Source organism: Vulpes lagopus, chromosome 9 (genome assembly GCF_018345385.1).
Source record: "Vulpes lagopus strain Blue_001 chromosome 9, ASM1834538v1, whole genome shotgun sequence".
Classification (NCBI taxonomy): domain Eukaryota; kingdom Metazoa; phylum Chordata; class Mammalia; order Carnivora; family Canidae; genus Vulpes; species Vulpes lagopus.
In genome coordinates, this window is record NC_054832.1 from 76,339,335 (window position 1) to 76,358,021 (window position 18,687).

Genomic DNA, 18,687 nt, shown 5'->3' on the forward strand with positions numbered 1-18,687 from the left:
CTTTTTGTTTAGAGAGGAAAGAAAAAAGGTCATTTAATATTTACTCATTATTATAAAAAATAGATTAAATCTCTACCTATTCTGTGTCTATGTGTCTCTTTCCTCCTGTCAGGTCATTAAAAGGACAAACATTTTTTTTTAAGATTTATTTACTTATTTGAGAGAGAGCACAAGCAGGAGGGGCAGGGGCTGGGGGAGAGACAGAGGGTCTCAAGCAGACTCCGCTCTGAGCAGGAAGCCCCGCATGGGGCTCAGTCTCACAGCCCTGCGATCAATACCTGAGCTGAAGTCAAGAGCTCTATGATCAGCTGAATGTGCCACTTAGGTGCCCCAACAAAAAAATTCTCATAAAAATAAAAAGTTCACCTTAATAATTCCAAGAATTTATGATCTCAAGATTCTGATTGTTATAAGAATCTACATGGCAAGCACATTGGTCATAGGAAATTGTGTTTTTCTAAAGCCATAAACAATCTTTTTCTCAAGGAGATTGACTACCTTGTCATGATGAACTACAAAGGCCTCAAAGATGTTAAGAAGGCAGTTAGATATAGATGTAATAGCATTTTCTTATGAGTTAGAAACATCTAAAAGTATTTGTTCTGCCTTATAAAAGCTACTGCCCAAGTGAAATATATAAATACTTTAACACATTAACTAGAGAATACAATGAAAAAAAATCCCAATTTTTCACAAACTAAAAGAGAATAAAATATGAAGAGGTGTGTAGTCTCAATAATCTAAACCGAAATTCATTCAACACACTTTTCCTTCCTAACAAGTTCATTAAAATGCACTGCAGGAGGCTCTGGACTTCAGCAGGTTGTATAGGAAATGACAAGGGAGAAGCAGGTCCCGACCAGGCACGGGAGCAGTGTTCCTGGTGCTGCTGGGGAAAGAGTTTGAAAGGGAGGCTGAGCCCCACAGAAGGGCCGTGCAGGTGATGCTGCCCTTGGAGGAAGTCTAGTCACTTCCCGTGCAGCATGCGAGGTAGGGCCCAGGCCACCCGATTGCAGCGTGTGTGTTTGTTATAAGAGCAAAGGGCAGAAAGTTGCTGTAGCCAGTGGAAGTGAACCAATTAAGCTCATATATCTCAAGTCATGCCAGGGAGTTGTTTGCAGAACTTATAAGTCAGTCGCTAAATGAGAGCAAAGTACTTATCAATTTCTCTCTCTCTTTTTAAAGGTTTTATTTATTTATTTGAGAGAGAAAGCAAACACACGCAGGAGCAGGGAGAGGGGTGGAGGGTGAGGAAGAAGAGGACTCCCCTCTGGGCATGGAGCCTGAGGACTCGGGGCTCAATCTCAGGAACCTGTGATCATGACCTGAGCTGAAGGCAGACACAAGCGACTGAGCCACCCAGCCGCCCCCTGTCAACTTATTTCTGAAGAAGACTAAATTGAAATGCAGCCCCATTCTTAGATGGGTGCCAGGAGAAGAAGAGGCGACCCCTCATCCCCCCTATCACATCCCCCCTATCTGGAACTTCACACCTGGCCCTCCTTATCACTGTTTGGAAAGGTTTGAGGATAGGACATGCATCATTTAAGAGTTTTTAGCTTGATTTATCACTTTTAACTCACGATATATTTCAGCTGTTGGCCTTGACACCACAAAAGTGATGGAAATCATGAATAAGTTTAATATGTCGGGGTGATAATGAAAGTCTGAAAGGATTCCAGAAAAGTGAAATCAAAATAATAAAAAGTGGGTCAACAGGTCAGACTGATCCAAAATAGAGGGCATCTGAGTCCAGTGACCCTCAATTTAGAGTCAAATCCAGAAATAGACGTGAGGAATTCAGCATCTACCCTGGTGTCTTAGTTTGCTCAGACTGAGGTAACAAAGTTCCACACACTGGGTGGCATGAACACATGAGATTTATTTTCTCACAGTTCTGGAGGCTGGGATCTAAGATCAAGGTGTCAGCAGGGCTGGTTTCTCCTAAGGCCTCTCTCCTTGGCTGGCCGACAGTTGCCTTCTCCCTGTGTCCTCACAGGGTCTTCTGTCCATGTGTATAGGTGTCCCATTCTCCTCCTTTTATACAGACACTAGCCACTGGGTTAAGAAAACCCATATGGATTCATTTCACTCTCATTACTTCTTCTAAAGACCCTGTCTCCAAACATCGTCACATTCTGAGGGATGGGGGGCTAGGACTTCAACAAGAATGTGAGGGAACGCAATTCAACCTGTAAGACCTAGCTTAGAGAAATCTTATCCTCAGCATATGCAGCACCTTCTTCTGTTCCAATCCTATACTCAGTATGAAATTCTATGATGCAAACTTTTGTCTTCCGGTTCAGCTCCTCAGAAGGAAAGAGCACCATGTGCAAATGACAGTTATCAACCCATCGTAAAATCATAGACTGATATTTGGGCACCTTTCAGATGGTCTCTTTGAATATCAATGGGATTCCTAGATGGAAAAGTCCTGAATAAAATAATAAAACCCAATTCCTGGAACTACCCTGTGGAAGATAGAACCCTAATCCCACTGCCAGGCAAGTCGTGTTCCAGGGGAGGGCTTCACACAGACTGTTCTGCAAATGCCCTCTGCCTGCTCCCCCAGGTGCGCCAGGCTGCCCACCTGCCTGTCCTGCTGGGAAGTATACTGGTTGGATGACTTCAGTGCACATTTATAGGCGCAGTTTTATCGTCTATAGGTGCCCTCTTCAACACAGCGGCCACTATTGAGCCCTTGAAATGTGGCTAGTCCGAAGAGAAAGGAACTCTCACTGTTCACCCTAGATTTCAGAGCATGAGGAAGAAGAATGTGGAATAGCTCATAAACAATTTGATACGGATTACCTTCAAAACTATAGTATTTTGGAGATACTGGGTAAAATATATTATTAAAATTGTTTTCACCTGTTTTTTAAAATTAATTGATGTATTTGAGAGAGAGACAGGGTGTGAGCGTGAGACAGAGAGAGCACAAGCAGGAGGAGGGGTAGAAGGAAAAGCAGACTCCTCACTGAGCATGAAGCCCAAAGCAGGGCTCGACCTTGGCACTCTGGAATCGTGACCTGAGGTGAAGGCAGATGCTTAACCACTGAGGCACCCTAATTTCACCTGTTTCTGTGACTTTTTAAAAATGTGACTACTAGAAAATTTTAAATCACCTCTCTGACTTATGTTAGATTTCTATTGGAAGCACTCATCTATAACGTGACTTTAATGGCCATCTGTCCTGGTCTGCCCAGAACAGTGTTAAATTATGCCTGGCGTCCTTATGGAATGATCCAGTTTGGCACTTTTCCTGGATTTTTTTTTAACAAAGTAGTACTAATAGTTGCATTAAAATTAGCTGGAATGAGTTTGCAGATCTGCCTGCGACGTCTCCAGCTTTGGCTGTGCTCTCATTTAGCCGAAGAGACACATCTCACAGGGAACAGAGGCTGGCACGCAGGCAATTCTTGCAGTAACATGTCTCTTCTTGACCTTTTCCAGAAGCAATTTTACTTACACCTCCCTTTCAAGGACACATGCCTGCACTTGTGGATTAAACAAAATGCACTCAGAAACCGGCATATTTGCAAATACTTGTGCATTTCGACGGCTGCAGCTTATCTTTGTAGTGGAAGGACCCCACAGTTGGTGTGGACATGCCGTCACTATGTCTGCATTGCAACCAAGTCCAATTGCTTCTCAGCCCCAGTTTTCTTTTTTTTTTTAATTTTTTTATTTATTTTATGATAGTCACAGAGAGAGAGAGAGAGAGAGAGAGAGAGGCAGAGACACAGGCAGAGGGAGAAGCAGGCTCCATGCACCGGGAGCCCGACGTGGGATTCGATCCCGGGTCTCCAGAATCGCGCCCTGGGCCAAAGGCAGGCACCAAACCGCTGCGCCACTCAGAGATCCCTACTCACAGTTTTCTTAACTTAGTAAGTACAACATTGTTCCCATGTCCTTTACACCCACAACGTTTTGTATTATCTTCCCCAAACTCATATCTTCCACATGGCACAATGTACTCGCAGTTGCTAACACGTCAACACCCAGGCAGAGCTTTTCCAATTACAAGTGTTACAGTCCACAGAAAGAAGTCAGTGGAAAGTACCAATAATTCCAACTTCATTAATTCCGACTGGAACTTTGAAAAAGACGGCAGGCAATTTTATTTCTAATGATTTTAAATAATAACTATATTGAAAAAAATATATATTTTCAGAAAAATACCAGCACCATGCTGTTTAAAGAAAAGATATATCTTAAAAGTTGATTAGAGTATTTGAATATAAAGTACTATAGTATTTGAATATATAGCAGGAATAATGACTGTTTATTTTGATGATCAGATAACCAATCTCAAGTCATTTAAAATTTTTCTTTGATATACACAAATAAATGTTTTTTTTTTATTTTTTAGAAAGAATAGGCATTTGCAAAATGATTTTTGAATGTAATTATTTTACAGAATTGCCACTATAATAAACCAATGTGTTGGTCAATAGATTGATAATTCAAAATTTTTTTTTTTTTTAGTTTAGGGACTCCTTTTTATTCTCAGAAGTGTCCCAAGCTAAGTCATCTACCATTTGGTCACCCAAGCCCAGAGACAATCATTACCTCCTCCCCCCAGTGTTGTGCGCCGGGTCTGCGGGCTTCTGTGTGAAACATTTTGCACATACATCCTTCCAGATGCACCCGTCCTACCTGTGGCTGCCAGGCCTCCAAAGGCTTCCCATAGATGTTCCTGTTTCCCTCCTTTCCATCCACATCATCTTCAAAGGCCTCTACAATCAAGGGTGGTATTATTACACTCCATTGCTATGTTAAAGTAGCTGTTAGCTAAAAACAGATACTTTAGCACATGAAACTTCTCACCCAATTTGCCTGTTCTGAATAACTTTTTTTGGAGACTTTTTGATATAATATAGGACCAAAAGAAGTGTCCTTTCTTTGAAACGACTAAATGATCACAATTCAGAATTTTTATTACCCAACAACTATACCTTTCAAGTTAAGAGAATACTAATTAAATCACAGATTGTTTTACATTTTTAACCAGGACATTTGTAAAAATGTAACTACTTACATTTTTAACTAGTGGTATAATGTTTAATCATTACCTAATTTGCCAATATATGTCTTCGTTGTTAAACAAAATACAAAGACTAATTCATTAAAATTATGTTAGTTATGTATTAATTATTAAGACATCTGCATACCTAAGATGGCTTAAGAGTGAGTATGAAATGAAAAATTTGACCACATGCCCAGGACGGTTGAAATCAAATGTTTTTTAACATTTGGGGTTAGATTTGCATTTTCTGACATGTGGTCTTCCCAGATTTTCTATTTTGATGCTATTATTTTATAATATAAAATAAAGGCTAATAAATCAGTAAAAAATTTACCCTGCCTAAAACTCCAAGGACACGGGGGTGAATTCAGAGAAAAAGAGTGATCGCACTGCTTCCATTCCCTGGGTTGTCCTTTCCAAGCCTATGCCGGGAGGCCCTGGGCAGCAGGGAGGCAGCAGCCTGGCAGGGAGGGCGCCATCCAGGTCCCTGCCAGCCCCCAGCCTCGCCTGGACCAGCAGTCACACAGCTCCCCGGCGGTGCTGTCAGGGGCAGCAGTCTCTGGAAAAGCTCAGACTTTCTGGACCTTTCTACAGCTGTATTCTTTCATGAACTGCAATCACTGCAAGCCAGTGAAGAAGCTCACTGCTGAGACTACAACAGAGGTCCTGGTTAAAAATGTAAAACAATCTGTGATCTGGAAAATCGATGGTTCAAGCTTTCAGGGAAAGCTGTCTCAGACAGACACAAGCTTCACGCCCACGTGAGTCATTCCTTTCGTGCCTCCTTCTTCACTCAAGAGGCAGAGCTCCAGGGAAGTGTCCGTCCTTGTGTGCACAGTGGGCTGCACCTCGTGGAGGCTGCAGAGACAGAAGAATCTGGGTGGCAAGAGCAGCAGCGCTAGCAGCAGCAGTGGTGACCCCCCCAGAGAAGGTGGGGGTGGAAACGGTGAGCAAGTGTCTGCCTGGCACCACAGGCTGCAGCTGGAGGTCCCCTTGCTCTTCAGTAGGCCCAGATTTCTAAGGGAGGCCTCCAGGGCTGGGGAGAGGGAGCAGGGAAGAGGAGGGGAAGAAGGCCTAGAGCTCTGAAAGAGCAGGGTCCCTGCTGTCTGCCCTGGTTCGCAGAGGCCCTCCTCCCGGACTCGGGGACTCCCCTGCTTGAGCATCTTCCCACCAGCGGCCACACCCGAAGCCCCAAGGACTGAGCATAGCCTCCCTCTAGCTGCCAACCAGGGCCTCTCTTCTTTTATACAGGCCCCAAATCCAGGCCCCACAGCGCTCCTAAGAGAAGGTAAAAACTTGTGCTAAAGCTCCACCTACTGGAAAACAAAAGAACGGCTTTTTTTTTTTTTTTAATAATAAATTTATTTTTTATTGGTGTTCAATTTGCCAACATACAGAATAACACCCAGTGCTCATCCCATCAAGTGCCCCCCTCAGTGCCCGTCACTCAGTCATCCCCACCCCCCGCCCCCCTCCCCTTCCACCACCCCTAGTTCGTTTCCCAGAGTTAGGAGTCTTTATGTTCTGTCTCCCTTTCTGATATTTCCTACCCATTTCTTCTCCCTTCCCTTATATTCCCTTTCACTATTATTTATATTCCCCAGATGAATGAGAACATATAATGTTTGTCCTTCTCCAATTGACTTACTGCACTCAGCATAATACCCTCCAGGTCCATCCACGTGGAAGCAAATGGTGGGTATCTGTCGTTTTTTTGTTTGTTTGTTTGTTTTTTGTATTTCTCGTTTCTAATGGCTGAGGAATATTCCATTGTATACCCAAACCACATCTTCTTTATCCATCATCTTTCGATGGACACCGAGGCTCCTTCCACAGTTTGGCTATTGTGGACATTGCTGCTAGAAGCATCGGGGTGCAGGTGTCCCGGCGTTTCATTGCATCTGAATCTTTGGGGTAAATCCCCAGCAGGGCAATTGCTGGGTCATAGGGCAGGTCTATTTTTAACTCAGTTAAAGGTTGAGGAACCTCCACACAGTTTTCCAGAGTGGCTGCACCAGTTCACATTCCCACCAACAGTGCAGGAGGGTTCCCCTTTCTCCGCATCCTCTCCAACATTTGTGGTTTCCTGCCTTGTTAATTTTCCCCATTCTCACTGGTGTGAGGTGGGATCTCATTGTGGCTTTGATTTGTATTTCCCTGATGGCAAGTGATGCAGAGCATTTTCTCATGTGCATGTTGGCCATGTCCATGTCTTCCTCTGTGAGATTTCTCTTCATGTCTTTGGCCCATTTCATGATTGGATTGTTTGTTTCTTTGGTGTTGAGTTGAATAAGTTCTTTATAGATTTTGGAAACTAGCCCTTTATCTGATACGTCATTTGCAAATATCTTCTCCCATTCTGTAGGTTGTCTTTGAGTTTTGTTGACTGTATCCTTTGCTGTGTGAAAGCTTCTTATCTTGATGAAGTCCCAATAGTTCATTTTTGCTTTTGTTTCTTTTGCCTTCGTGGATGTATCTTGCAAGAAGTTGCTGTGGCCAAGTTCAAAAAGGGTGTTGCCTGTGTTCTCCTCTAGGATTTTGATGGAATCTTGTCTCACATTTAGATCTTTCATCCATTTTGAGTTTATCTTTGTGTCTGGTGCAAGAGAGTGGTCCAGTTTCATTCTTCTGCATGTGGATGTCCAACTTTCCAGCACCATTTATTGAAGAGACTGTCTTTCTTCCAATGGATAGTCTTTCCTCCTTTATCGAATATTAGATGACCGTACATTTCAGGGTCCACTTCTGGGTTCTCTATTCTGTTCCATTGATCTATGTGTCTGTTTTTGTGCCAGTACCACACTGTCTTGATGACCACAGCTTTGTAGTACAACCTGAAATCTGGCATTGTGATGCCCCCAGCTATGGTTTTCTTTTTTAAAATTCCCCTGGCTATTCGGGGTCTTTTCTGATTCCACACAAATCTTAAAATAATTTGTTCTAACTCTCTGAAGAAAGTCCATGGTATTTTGATAGGGATTGCATTAAACGTGTACATTGCCCTGGGTAACATTGACATTTTCACAATATTAATTCTGCCAATCCATGAGCATGGAATATTTTTCCATCTCTTTGTGTCTTCCTCAATTTCTTTCAGAAGTGTTCTATCGTTTTTAGGGTATAGATCCTTGACCTCTTTGGTTAGGTTTATTCCTAGGTATCTTAGGCTTTTGGGTGCAATTGTAAATGGGATTGACTCCTTAATTTCTCTTTCTTCAGTCTCACTGTTAGTGTATAGAAATGCCATTGATTTCTGGGCATTGATTTTGTATCCTGCCACGCTACCAAATTGCTGTATGAGTTCTAGCAATCTTGGGGTGGAGGCTTTTGGGTTTTCTCTGTAGAGTATCATGTCATCGGTGAAGAGGGAGAGTTTCACTTCTTTGCCAATTTGAATGCCTTTAATGTCTTTTTGTTGTCTGATTGCTGAGGCGAGGACTTCCAGTACTATGTTGAATAGCAGTGGTGAGAGTGGACATCCCTGTCTTGTTCCTGATCTTAGGGGAAAGGCCCCCAGTGCTTCCCCATTGAGAATGATATTTGCTGTGGGCTTTTCATAGATGGCTTTTAAGATGTTGAGGAAAGTTCCCTCTATCCCTACACTCTGAAGGGTTTTGATCAGGAATGGATGCTGTATTTTGTCAAATGCTTTCTCTGCATCTAATGAGAGGATCATATGGTTCTTGGTTTTTCTCTTGCTGATATGATGAATCACATTGATTGTTTTACGAGTGTTGAGCCACCCTTGCGTCCTGGGGATAAATCCTACTTGGTCATGGTGAATAATTTTCTTAATGTGTTGTTGGATCGTATTGGCTAGTATCTTGTTGGGAATTTTTGCATCCATGTTCATCAGGGATATTGGTCTGTAATTCTCCTTTTTGGTGGGGTCTTTGTCTGGTTTTGGAATTAAGGTGATGCTGGCCTCATAGAACGAATTTGGAAGTACTCCATCTCTTTCTATCCTTCCAAATAGCTTTAGTAGAATAGGTATGGTTTCTTCTTTAAACGTTTGATAGAATTCCCCTGGGAAGCCATCTGGCCCTGGACTTTTGTGTCTTGGGAGGTTTTTGATGACTGCCTCAATTTCCTCCCTGGTTATTGGCCTGTTCAGGTTTTCTATGTCTTCCTGCTCCAGTTTTGGTAGTTTGTGGCTTTCCAGGAATGCGTCCATTTCTTCTAGATTGGCCTAATTTATTGGCGTAGAGCTGTTCATAATATGTTTTTTAAAATCGTTTGTATTTCCTTGGTGTTGGTAGTGATCTCTCCTTTCTCATGCATGATTTTATTAATTTGAGTCTTCTCTCTCTTCTTTTTAATAAGGCTGGCTAAGGGTTTATCTATCTTATTAATTCTTTCAAAGAACCAACCCCTGGTTGTGTTGATCTGTTCCACAGTTCTTCTGGTCTCGATTTTGTTGAGTTCTGCTCAAATCTTTATTAACTCTCTTCTTCTCCTGGGTGTAGGATCTATTTGCTGTTTTTTTCTCTAGCTCCTTTAGGTGTAAGGTTAGCTTTTGTATTTGAGTTCTTTCCAGTTTTTGGATGAGTGCTTGTATTGGGATGTATTTCCCCCTCAGGACTGCTTTTGCTGTATCCCAAAGATTTTGAACGGTTGTATCTTCATTCTCATTAGTTTCCATGAATCCTTTTAATTCTTCCTTAATTTCCTGGTTGACCTTTTCATCTTTTAGCAGGATGGTCCTTAACCTCCACGTGTTTGAGGTCCTTCCAAACTTCTTGTTGTGATTTAGTTCTAATTTCAAAGCATTATGGTCTGAGAATATGCAGGGGATGATCCCAATCTTTTGGTATCAGTTCAGACCTGATTTGTGACCCAGTATGTGGTCTATTCTGGAGAAAGTTCCATGTGCACTTGAGAAGAATGTGTATTCAGTTGAGTTTGGATGTAAAGTTCCCTAGATATCTGTGAAATCCATCTGGTCCAGTGTATCATTTAAAGCTCTTGTTTCTTTGGAGATGTTGTGCTTAGAAGACCTATCGAGTGTAGAAAGCGCTAGATTGAAGTCACCAAGTATAAGTGTGTTATTATCTAAGTATGTCTTAATTTTGGTTATTAATTGATTGATGTATTTGGCAGCTCCCACATTCGGGGCATATATATTGAGAATTGTTAAGTCCTCTTGTTGGATAGATCCTTTAAGTATGATACAGTGTCCCTCTTCATCTCTCACTACAATCTTCGGGGTAAATTTTAGTTTATCTGATGTAAGGATGGCTACCCCTGCTTTCTTTTGAGGACCATTTGAATGGTAAATGGTTCTCCAACCTTTTATTTTCAGGCTGTAGGTGTCCTTCTGTCTAAAAGGAGTCTCTTGTAGACAGCAAATAGATGGGTCCTGCTTTTTTATCCAGTCTGACACCCTGCGCCTTTTGGTGGCGTCATTAAGCCCGTTCACGTTCAGAGTTACTATTGACAGATATGAGTTTAGGGTCATCATGATATCTATTCAGTCCTTGTTTTTGTGGATTGTTCCACTGAACTTCTTCTTAAAGGGGAATTTTAAGAGTCCCCCTTAAAATTTCTTGCAGAGCTGGTTTGGAGGTCACATATTCTTCCAGTTCCTGCCCTGTCTTGGAAGCTCTTTATCTCTCCTTCCATTCTGAATGAGAGCCTTGCTGGATAAAGTATTATTGTTTGCATGTTCTTCTCATTTAGGACCCTGAATATATCCTGCCAGCCCTTTCTGGCCTGCCAGGTCTCTGTGGAGAGATCTGCTGTTACCCTAATACTCCTCCCCATAAAAGTCAGGGATTTCTTGTCTCTTGCTGCTTTAAGGATCTTCTCTTATCTTTGGAATTTGCAAGCTTCACTATTAAATGTCGGGGTGTTGAACGTTTTTTGTTGATTTTTTTGGGGGGGTGTCTCTCTATTTCCTGGATCTGAATGCTGTTTCCCTTCCCAGATTAGGAAAGTTTTCAGCTATGATTACTTCAAATTCATATTCTGCCCTCTGGCCCTTTCAGTGCCTTCGAGAACCCCAATTAAACGTAGGTTTTTCTTCCTCAGGCTGTCATTTATTTCCATTAATCTATCCTCATGGTCTTTTAATTGTTTGTCTCTTTTTTCCTCAGCTTCCCTCTTTGCCATCAACTTGTCTTCTATGTCACTCACTCATTCTTCCACCTCGTTAACTCTCGTCCTTAGGACTTCTAGTTTGGATTGCATCTCATTCAACTGATTTTTAATTTCTGCCTGATTAGGTCTAAATTCTGCAGTCATGAAGTCTCTTGAATCCTTTATGCTTTCTTCTAGAGCCACAGTAGCTGTATAATAGTGCTTCTGAATTGGCTTTCTGACATTGAATTGTAATCCAGATTTTGTAACTCTGTGGGAGAGAGGACTGTTTCTGATTCTTTCTTTTGAGGTGAGGTTTTCCTTCTAGTCATTTTGCTCATGGCAGAGTGGCCAAAAACAAGTTGTATTGGGAAAAGGAGAAAAAGAGAGGAGAGAAAGAAGGAAAGAAAAGAGAAAAAGAAAAAAGAAAAAAGGAAGAAAAAAAGGAGAGAAGAAAAAGAAAGAAAGGAAGAAAAAGGGTGGGAGAAGGAAACAAATCAAAAAGCAAAGAAGCAAAAAACAAAAAACAAAAAACAAAAAACAAACAAAAACCCACAGGGCAGTATCTTCTGATTCTGTAAACTTTAAGTCCCTTGACTCTCCCTGGAACTGGTCCGTCCAGCTGGTCTTCTGCGGGAGGGGCCTGCTGTGCTGATTCTCAGGTGTTAGCACTTGGGGGAGCTGCTCTGCCCCTGCCTGGTGCAGGGCTCAGTGGGGGTTGTTCACCCCGTGAGGCCCCGGGAGGAACAACCGCAGTGGGGCAGCAGCTCTGCAGCTCTGGAGTCAGCTCCCGCAGTAGCTCCAGGGCTCTCCGTCTGCAGGGCCTGGAGGCTCCGGGCGATGCCGCTGATCTGCGCAGCTCGGGGCAGGAGCGTCCTCGCTGTCCTGGGCCCTCCCGGCCTCTGCCTGTCCCCGGGGCGCAGGTGCCTGTTAGTGTCCCCGGAGCCCGAGGGCATCCCCGCCCTCCTGGGTCCTGCTCTAACTCCCTGCGGGCCCCTTTCCGCCCGGGAAGGTTGGTGCAGCTCCTGCTCCTCCGGGACGGGGCTCTCCTGTCCTGGGGACACTCGCCCCGGCCTCAGCCCGGCTCCCTCGGGGCCCCTCCCCCTTGGGGGCCTTTTGTGTCTTTATTTCTTTTTCCCCGTCTTCCTACCTGATAGAAGCGTGAACTCCTCTCACTGTAGCGTTCCAGCTGGTCTCTCTTTAAATCTCAGGCCGAATTCATAGATTTTCAGGATGATTTGAAGGTTATCTAGGTAATTTGGTGGGGACAGGTGACCTGGGGACCCTGCTCTTCCACTGTCTTGCCCCTCCCCCTCAAAAGAACTGCTTCTAATTGCCAACCTGTTGAACCGTCAGAATCCAAGGGAACTAAAAACCTTACCTAAATACCTAAATAAGAAAAGTGTTCACTATTTCAAGTGCAGCAGCAGAGGCCTGTTTCATCTAATAGGAAAAGTCACAGCAATACGGCATCACAAAAAGAAAATGACAATCCTTCAGCAACCCAACAAGAGACATGGAATATTGGGAACTAACTTATATTCAACAGCTGTTATGAAAAAATTCAACAAGCTACAGTAAAACTCAGAGAGGCAGTTCATGAACTCAGGAATAAAATTAATGAACAGGAATACTTTACCAAGGTGACTGAAATGCTAAGAAAGAACCAAATAGAAACCCTGGAGCTAAAGAACTCAATAAACAGGATGAAGACTGCATTTGAAAACATTGGAAACAGAGCAGATCAGATGGAAGAGAGAATTAGCAGTCTGGAATATAAGAACTGATGCAGGTGCCAGAGAGAGAAGAAAGATTTTTAAAAAGGGAAGAAATCCTCTGGAAACTGTCAGGCTCCAGTAGGAGAGTCAACATAAGAATAATGGGTATACTAGAAGGAGAAAAGTAGGAGAAAGGATTGAAGAGGTTATTAAAAGAAATAATAGGGGGATCCCTGGGTGGCTCAGCAGTTTGGTGCCTGCCTTGGGTCCAGGGTGTGATCCTGGAGACCCAGGATAGAGTCCCACATTGGGGTCCCTGCATGGAGCCTGCTCTTCCCTCTGCCTGTGTCTCTGCCTCTGTGTGTGTGTGTGTGTGTGTGTCTCTCATGAATAAATAAATAAAATCTTTAAAAAAAAAAAAGGAAATAATAGCTGAGAATTTCCGAGACCTGAGGAAGAAACTAGATATCCATGCCCATAAAGCTAAAAGAATATCTTACTATCTCAATACAAAAAGACCTTATCCTGGACACATTACAATGAAGTTGTCAAAAGTCAATGATGAAGAATTTTAAAGGCAAAGAAAGAAAGTAACTGGCCCACTAGGCCATCAGCAGATCTTCGGCAGAAACTCTACAGGGAAAGAGAGAGTTGAGTGATATATTTAAACTATTGAAATTTTAAAAACTGCCAGTCAAAAATATTCTAATTAAAAAATACTTTTTTAAAGAATGGCCTATCCAGTTAAGTTATCCTTCAGATATAATGGAGAAGTAAAGGTGTTCCCAGGCATATAGAAGCTAAGGCAGTTCACCATCACTGGATCTGCATTATAAGAAATGTTGAAAGGAGCTCTTCAAACTTAAGTGAAAAAACAAAAAATGCACAAACTTCAATTAAGGTGATAAACAGGCAGTCAGATTTTTAAAACTGTAACTGTATTTTAGAAATAGGGTGTTAATTATACCATCAAGGTTAAGGTAAAAATGTATTAAAAATAGCAATAGCTGGGGCACCTGGGTGGCTCAGTCAGTTAACCGTCTTGCCTTTGGCTTGGGTCATGATCCCTGGGTCCTGGGATGGAATCTCCCATCAGGCTTTCTTCTCAGGAGGGAGTCTGTTCTTCCTCTTCCTTTGCCTACTGCTCCCCCTGTTTGTGCTCTCTCTCTCTCTCTCTCTCTCTCTCTCTCTGTCAAATAAATAAATAAAATCTTAAAAAAAATAACCATAGCTACTACAATTTGGTAGCAAAATCACAGCATAAAAAGAGAGGATTTATGACATTAAAAATATAAAATGAGATGAAAAGGATGAAACTTTATAAGTGAATGAAGATAAGTGCCTGTCAACAGAAAAAGGATGATTTATTTATGAAATGTTTTAGGCAAACCTCATGGGAACCACAAAACAAAAATCTAGAGCAGAGACACGAAACATAAAAAAGAAGGAAACTCAGAAAAATCAGCATGGAAAATCACCAACTTACAAAGGTAGAAACAGAAGAAAAAAGAAACAATGGAGATACAAAATAACTAGAAGGCAGTAGTAAGTCCTTACATATCACCCTAATGTAGCCACCCAATAATTACCCTAAATATAAATGGATTTAACTCACCGATAAAAAGGTGCAGAGTGGCTAGATGAGTAAAAAAGCAAGATCCAACTCTGTGCTGCCTACAGGAGACTCATTTCAGCTCTAACGACACACATAGGCTCAAAGTGAAGGGATGGAAGACAATATCCCGTGTAAGCAGAAAACAAAAGAAGGCAGGCACGGTAGCCAGGCTGTATCAGACAAAATAGGCTTCAAGCCAAAAAACATAACAAGAGACAAAGAAAGTCATTATATAATGATAAAAAGTTCAACACATCAAGAAGATATAACAATTGTAAATATACACATTCCCAGCATCTGAGCACTGAAATATATTAAGCAAATGGTAATAGATCTTAAGGGAGAAATAGATAACAAGACAATCACAGTAGAAGACTTCAGTACCCTCACTATCAGCAGGGATAGGTCATCCAGACAGAAAGTCCACAAGAAAACATTGGACTTGAAACATCCCTTAGAACAAATGGATTTCACAGGCATACACAGAACATTCCATCTGACAACAGCAGAACACGTATTCTTCTTACACACCACACAGAACAGTCTCCAGAATGGATCATATGATAGGACACACACACAAAAAAAATCTTAGCAAATTGAAGGAGATTGAAATTCAATATATAACTATCAAAGTAACACATTGTGCATCTTAAATTTACATGCTTATTTAAAAGTGAAAGAAAAAAAAAACTATCTTACCCTGCTTTGCACCTAATATAAAGTAACATAGTTCTTTGCTAGTTTAAGTACCATAAATTATGCCTAAGTTGTTGTTGAAAGTGAGCTAAATCAATGAATCGGTATGAATTGGTATAAATATATTATGTATTACTCTTCATTATTGCATAATAGTTTATTACAAACAAAAGATTATCTTAGATTTGAATCCTGACTCTGCTGCTTACAAACTGCATGATTTGAGGCAATTTGTGTAGTCTTTTTGGAATCCTATATCCATAAATAGTTATAGATTTTTTTCATAAATAGTTATAGATTCTGTTACATATAAAGAAAATCCAAAAGAACTGGCTTAAACAAGATGGACATGTCTTTCTATCACACATAAACTCTACCATCATTTGGGATCCTAAAACTTTCTCTTTCTGCTCTTTTGCTCTCAAGTTTTGGACTTGAGATTTATCTTTAAGATTTAATCTGTAAGATTACCTCATAATCCAATATAGTGCCCAGATCTCTAGCCATCACTTTCATAGTTCAGGAGGCAGAAGAATGAAAAGGAGAAGATCAGAAGCTCAATCAAGTTAGGTTCTTAACATATGTCTCAGAATTCCTCCACAACACATGCAATCACATCTCAGGAAATAGAATGCAGTCCCATGGTTTCATCTAGTTGTAAGAAAGCGTACTTTTGGGCAGCCCGGGGGGGCTCAGCGGTTTAGCGCCGCCTTCAGCCCAGGGTGTGATCCTGGAGACCCGGGATCGAGTCCCATGTCCGGCTCCCTGCATGGAGCCTGCTTCTCCCTCTGCCTGTGTCTCTGCCTCTCTCTCTCTCTCTCTCTCTCTCTCTCTCTCATGAATAAATAAATAAAATCTTAAAAAAAAAAGTGTACCTTAACTAGGTACCCTGATAGTTGCAAATGTAGTAAGAACTATGCTTCTTAGGAAGATGAGAATGGTTATTGGGAAGCAACTATCTCTAACACTGTATTGATATATAAAATGGAATAAATAATACCCAACCAAATGGCGGGGAATCCAGTTCAGGTCTGAAGGCCTGAGAATCAGAATCAGGAGCACCAAGGGCGGAAGATTGCAGTTAAGCCTCCAGCCGTCAGGCAGAGTTCCTTCAATCTTTCTCTGCCTTTTTGCTCTGTTCAGGCCCTCGGTGGGTTAAACAACATCCACTCACATGGGGAAAGACAATAGGCTTTACTGTCTTCATTGATTCCAAAGCTAATCTTCTAGAAATCCCTTCACATAAACACCCCAAAATAATGTTGGAACACATATCTGGGCATCCTATGGCCCAGTTAAATTGATGCATCAAATTAACCTTCATTCCATGGGATGCCTGGTTGCCTCAGCCGTTGAGCGTCTGCCTTTGGCTCAGGGCGTGATCCCAGGGTCCGGAATCGAGTCCCACATCATGCTCCCTGCATGGAGCCTGCTTCTCCCTCTGCCTATGTCTCTGCCTCTCTCTGTGTGTGTGTCTCTCATGAATAAATAAATAAATCTTAAAAAAAAATTAACCTTCATGCCAGCAGAAGCAGCCTCCCCCCGAGAACACGAATCAAGCAAGTAAAGGCTTCCTTTACATAAAGACACATAATAAGCTCACCTAGGGCAGTTTCCATGTGAGGGGAGGCCTATTTTCCTTAAGATCCAATTCAGCTGCCTCTTGTTGCCACAAGACTCAAAGCTGGCATCACGTATCAGCATCTCCAGGGGGAGAAGAACAAAATCTGACTGGAGGAAATGGTGCACCAAAGTAATTACAAGATTTTGCTAATTTATGTTGTCTGAAAGCTGAGGAATCTGTATGAGAATGGGTTCTCACGATGTTATATCAAGGAAAATATATTAAAACACCATATGGAGACAGAATTACTGAAATGAGTGCACCTATTAGAGATTCTGAATTTAATGTGCTAGTTTATGCCGTTATAGATAGGTCTGACAATTTATTTGGGTTTGTTGTCATTGTTGTTGTATTTGAGTATAGTTGACAGATGATGTTACATTAGTTTCAGGCATACAACATGGTGATTCAAAAACTGTATGTGTTATGCTATGTTCACTATAAGTGTAGCTATAATTTCCAATAGTTTATCCGGTTGGTTGGTTAGTTGAATCTTGGACCTAATGGCAGCTTAAAGAAACAAATATATTAGAGTGAATATATCACTCCATGACCTGTATACCCACCCACCCCACTGCATTCCCTGAAAGGAACCAGAGGACTTTCCCTCCATTAAGACACTGAGAAATGTATTAAGCATTGGGGCGGGGCACTAGCATCTTTGCAAAGTTCTGTAGTGATTGCCCTCTGCACATCAGATGTCAAAAGAGGAAATACCACCATTGAGGTGGACTCCCTGATTTCAAAGGATGTAAGTGACAGAATCCGAGAACGGCAGAGTTCAACTGGCAACGCATAACTTCCAAAGACAAAGCAGGTCACTAACCATGATGGACAAAGCAGGTCACTAACCATGATGGACAAAGCAGGTCACTAACCATGATGGACAAAGCAGGTACACTAACCATGATGGACAAAGCAGGTCACTAACCATGATGGACAAAGCAGGTCACTAACCATGATGGACAAAGCAGGTCACTAACCATGATGGAAAAGGGATGGAGTAGTCATGAAAATGTTTTGGCCCACCGGGATTTTTGGCCGTGGCAAATTGTAGTGTCTCTACAATGAAAGACGGAAGCAGCTTACTAAAATGTTCCTTGATCTCCATAACAGGGAAATTTTCCAGGCCTGTGACCGAAATCTGGACTTAGGACACCACAACGAAGTGTCACCAACTTTCATGTAGGTTCCATACGTAAGCCATTCACAAACTCACAGCGCCTTGACTACAGTGAAGGCAGATCCTCTTGAGAAAAGGACCCTGCAACACAAACACAAGTGTATACATGAGTCCTTTTTTATAACAATGTTCTTCTGGAGAAACAGCTTCTGGTTTACCGGGCTCTATCCCACAACCTCAAGATCATGACCTGAGCCAAAACAAAGAGTCAGATGCTTAGCCTACTGAACCATCTAGGTGCCCCATATTAGCCAATTTCTTACCTCTTCTCCTTTCCCTTAATTTGGTACAAGATCTGTTGGTGATGGTAAGTATTCCACTTCGGTGTTTAGATAACAGAGTATTTACATAGATCTGTGACTGAATTTAAAGAACAATTAATAGCCCAGAAATACATAGTATCTCTCTTGGCACCTTAGTCATCCCTGCTCTGGGGAAAGAGTGAGAAACTCTTTGTAAAAAAGGCGACTGCAGCTCATTAAGAAGATTATGGAATTATTTTGGATGTAGTATGGAAGTTCAAAAATGAATGGAAAGGTGGTGATAGACTATATCAATGATTAGATGTACTTTCTCAGCTTTGTATCCATCCTTCTAAACTCCACTGGGGGGTTTGCAGACCACACTTATATTTTCCCCACTGGTTCCACGTTAGACTCTGCCAATCAGGGCACAAGAGGGTGACCAGAAGTTGAAGGAAGAAGAAGGGACACACTACTTCTTTTTTCTTGTTTGTTCCAGATT

The 18,687-nt window shown here is 41.8% G+C and overlaps 1 protein-coding gene across 1 annotated transcript in view; it reads right to left on the reverse strand.

Annotated features, from left to right (window-relative positions):
* Positions 1–18,687, reverse strand: part of LOC121498771 (inactive serine/threonine-protein kinase PLK5-like) — a 121,589-nt gene that overhangs the window by 11,558 nt on the left and 91,344 nt on the right. Inside the window, exons 2-3 of the mRNA XM_041768910.1 lie at positions 17,850–18,024; positions 4,660–4,739 (exon numbers count right to left, since the gene is read on the reverse strand). Coding sequence (XP_041624844.1) covers positions 4,660–4,739; positions 17,850–17,871 — 102 coding nt within the window. The 5' untranslated portion in view covers positions 17,872–18,024. The remainder of the gene's footprint in view (positions 1–4,659; positions 4,740–17,849; positions 18,025–18,687) is intronic.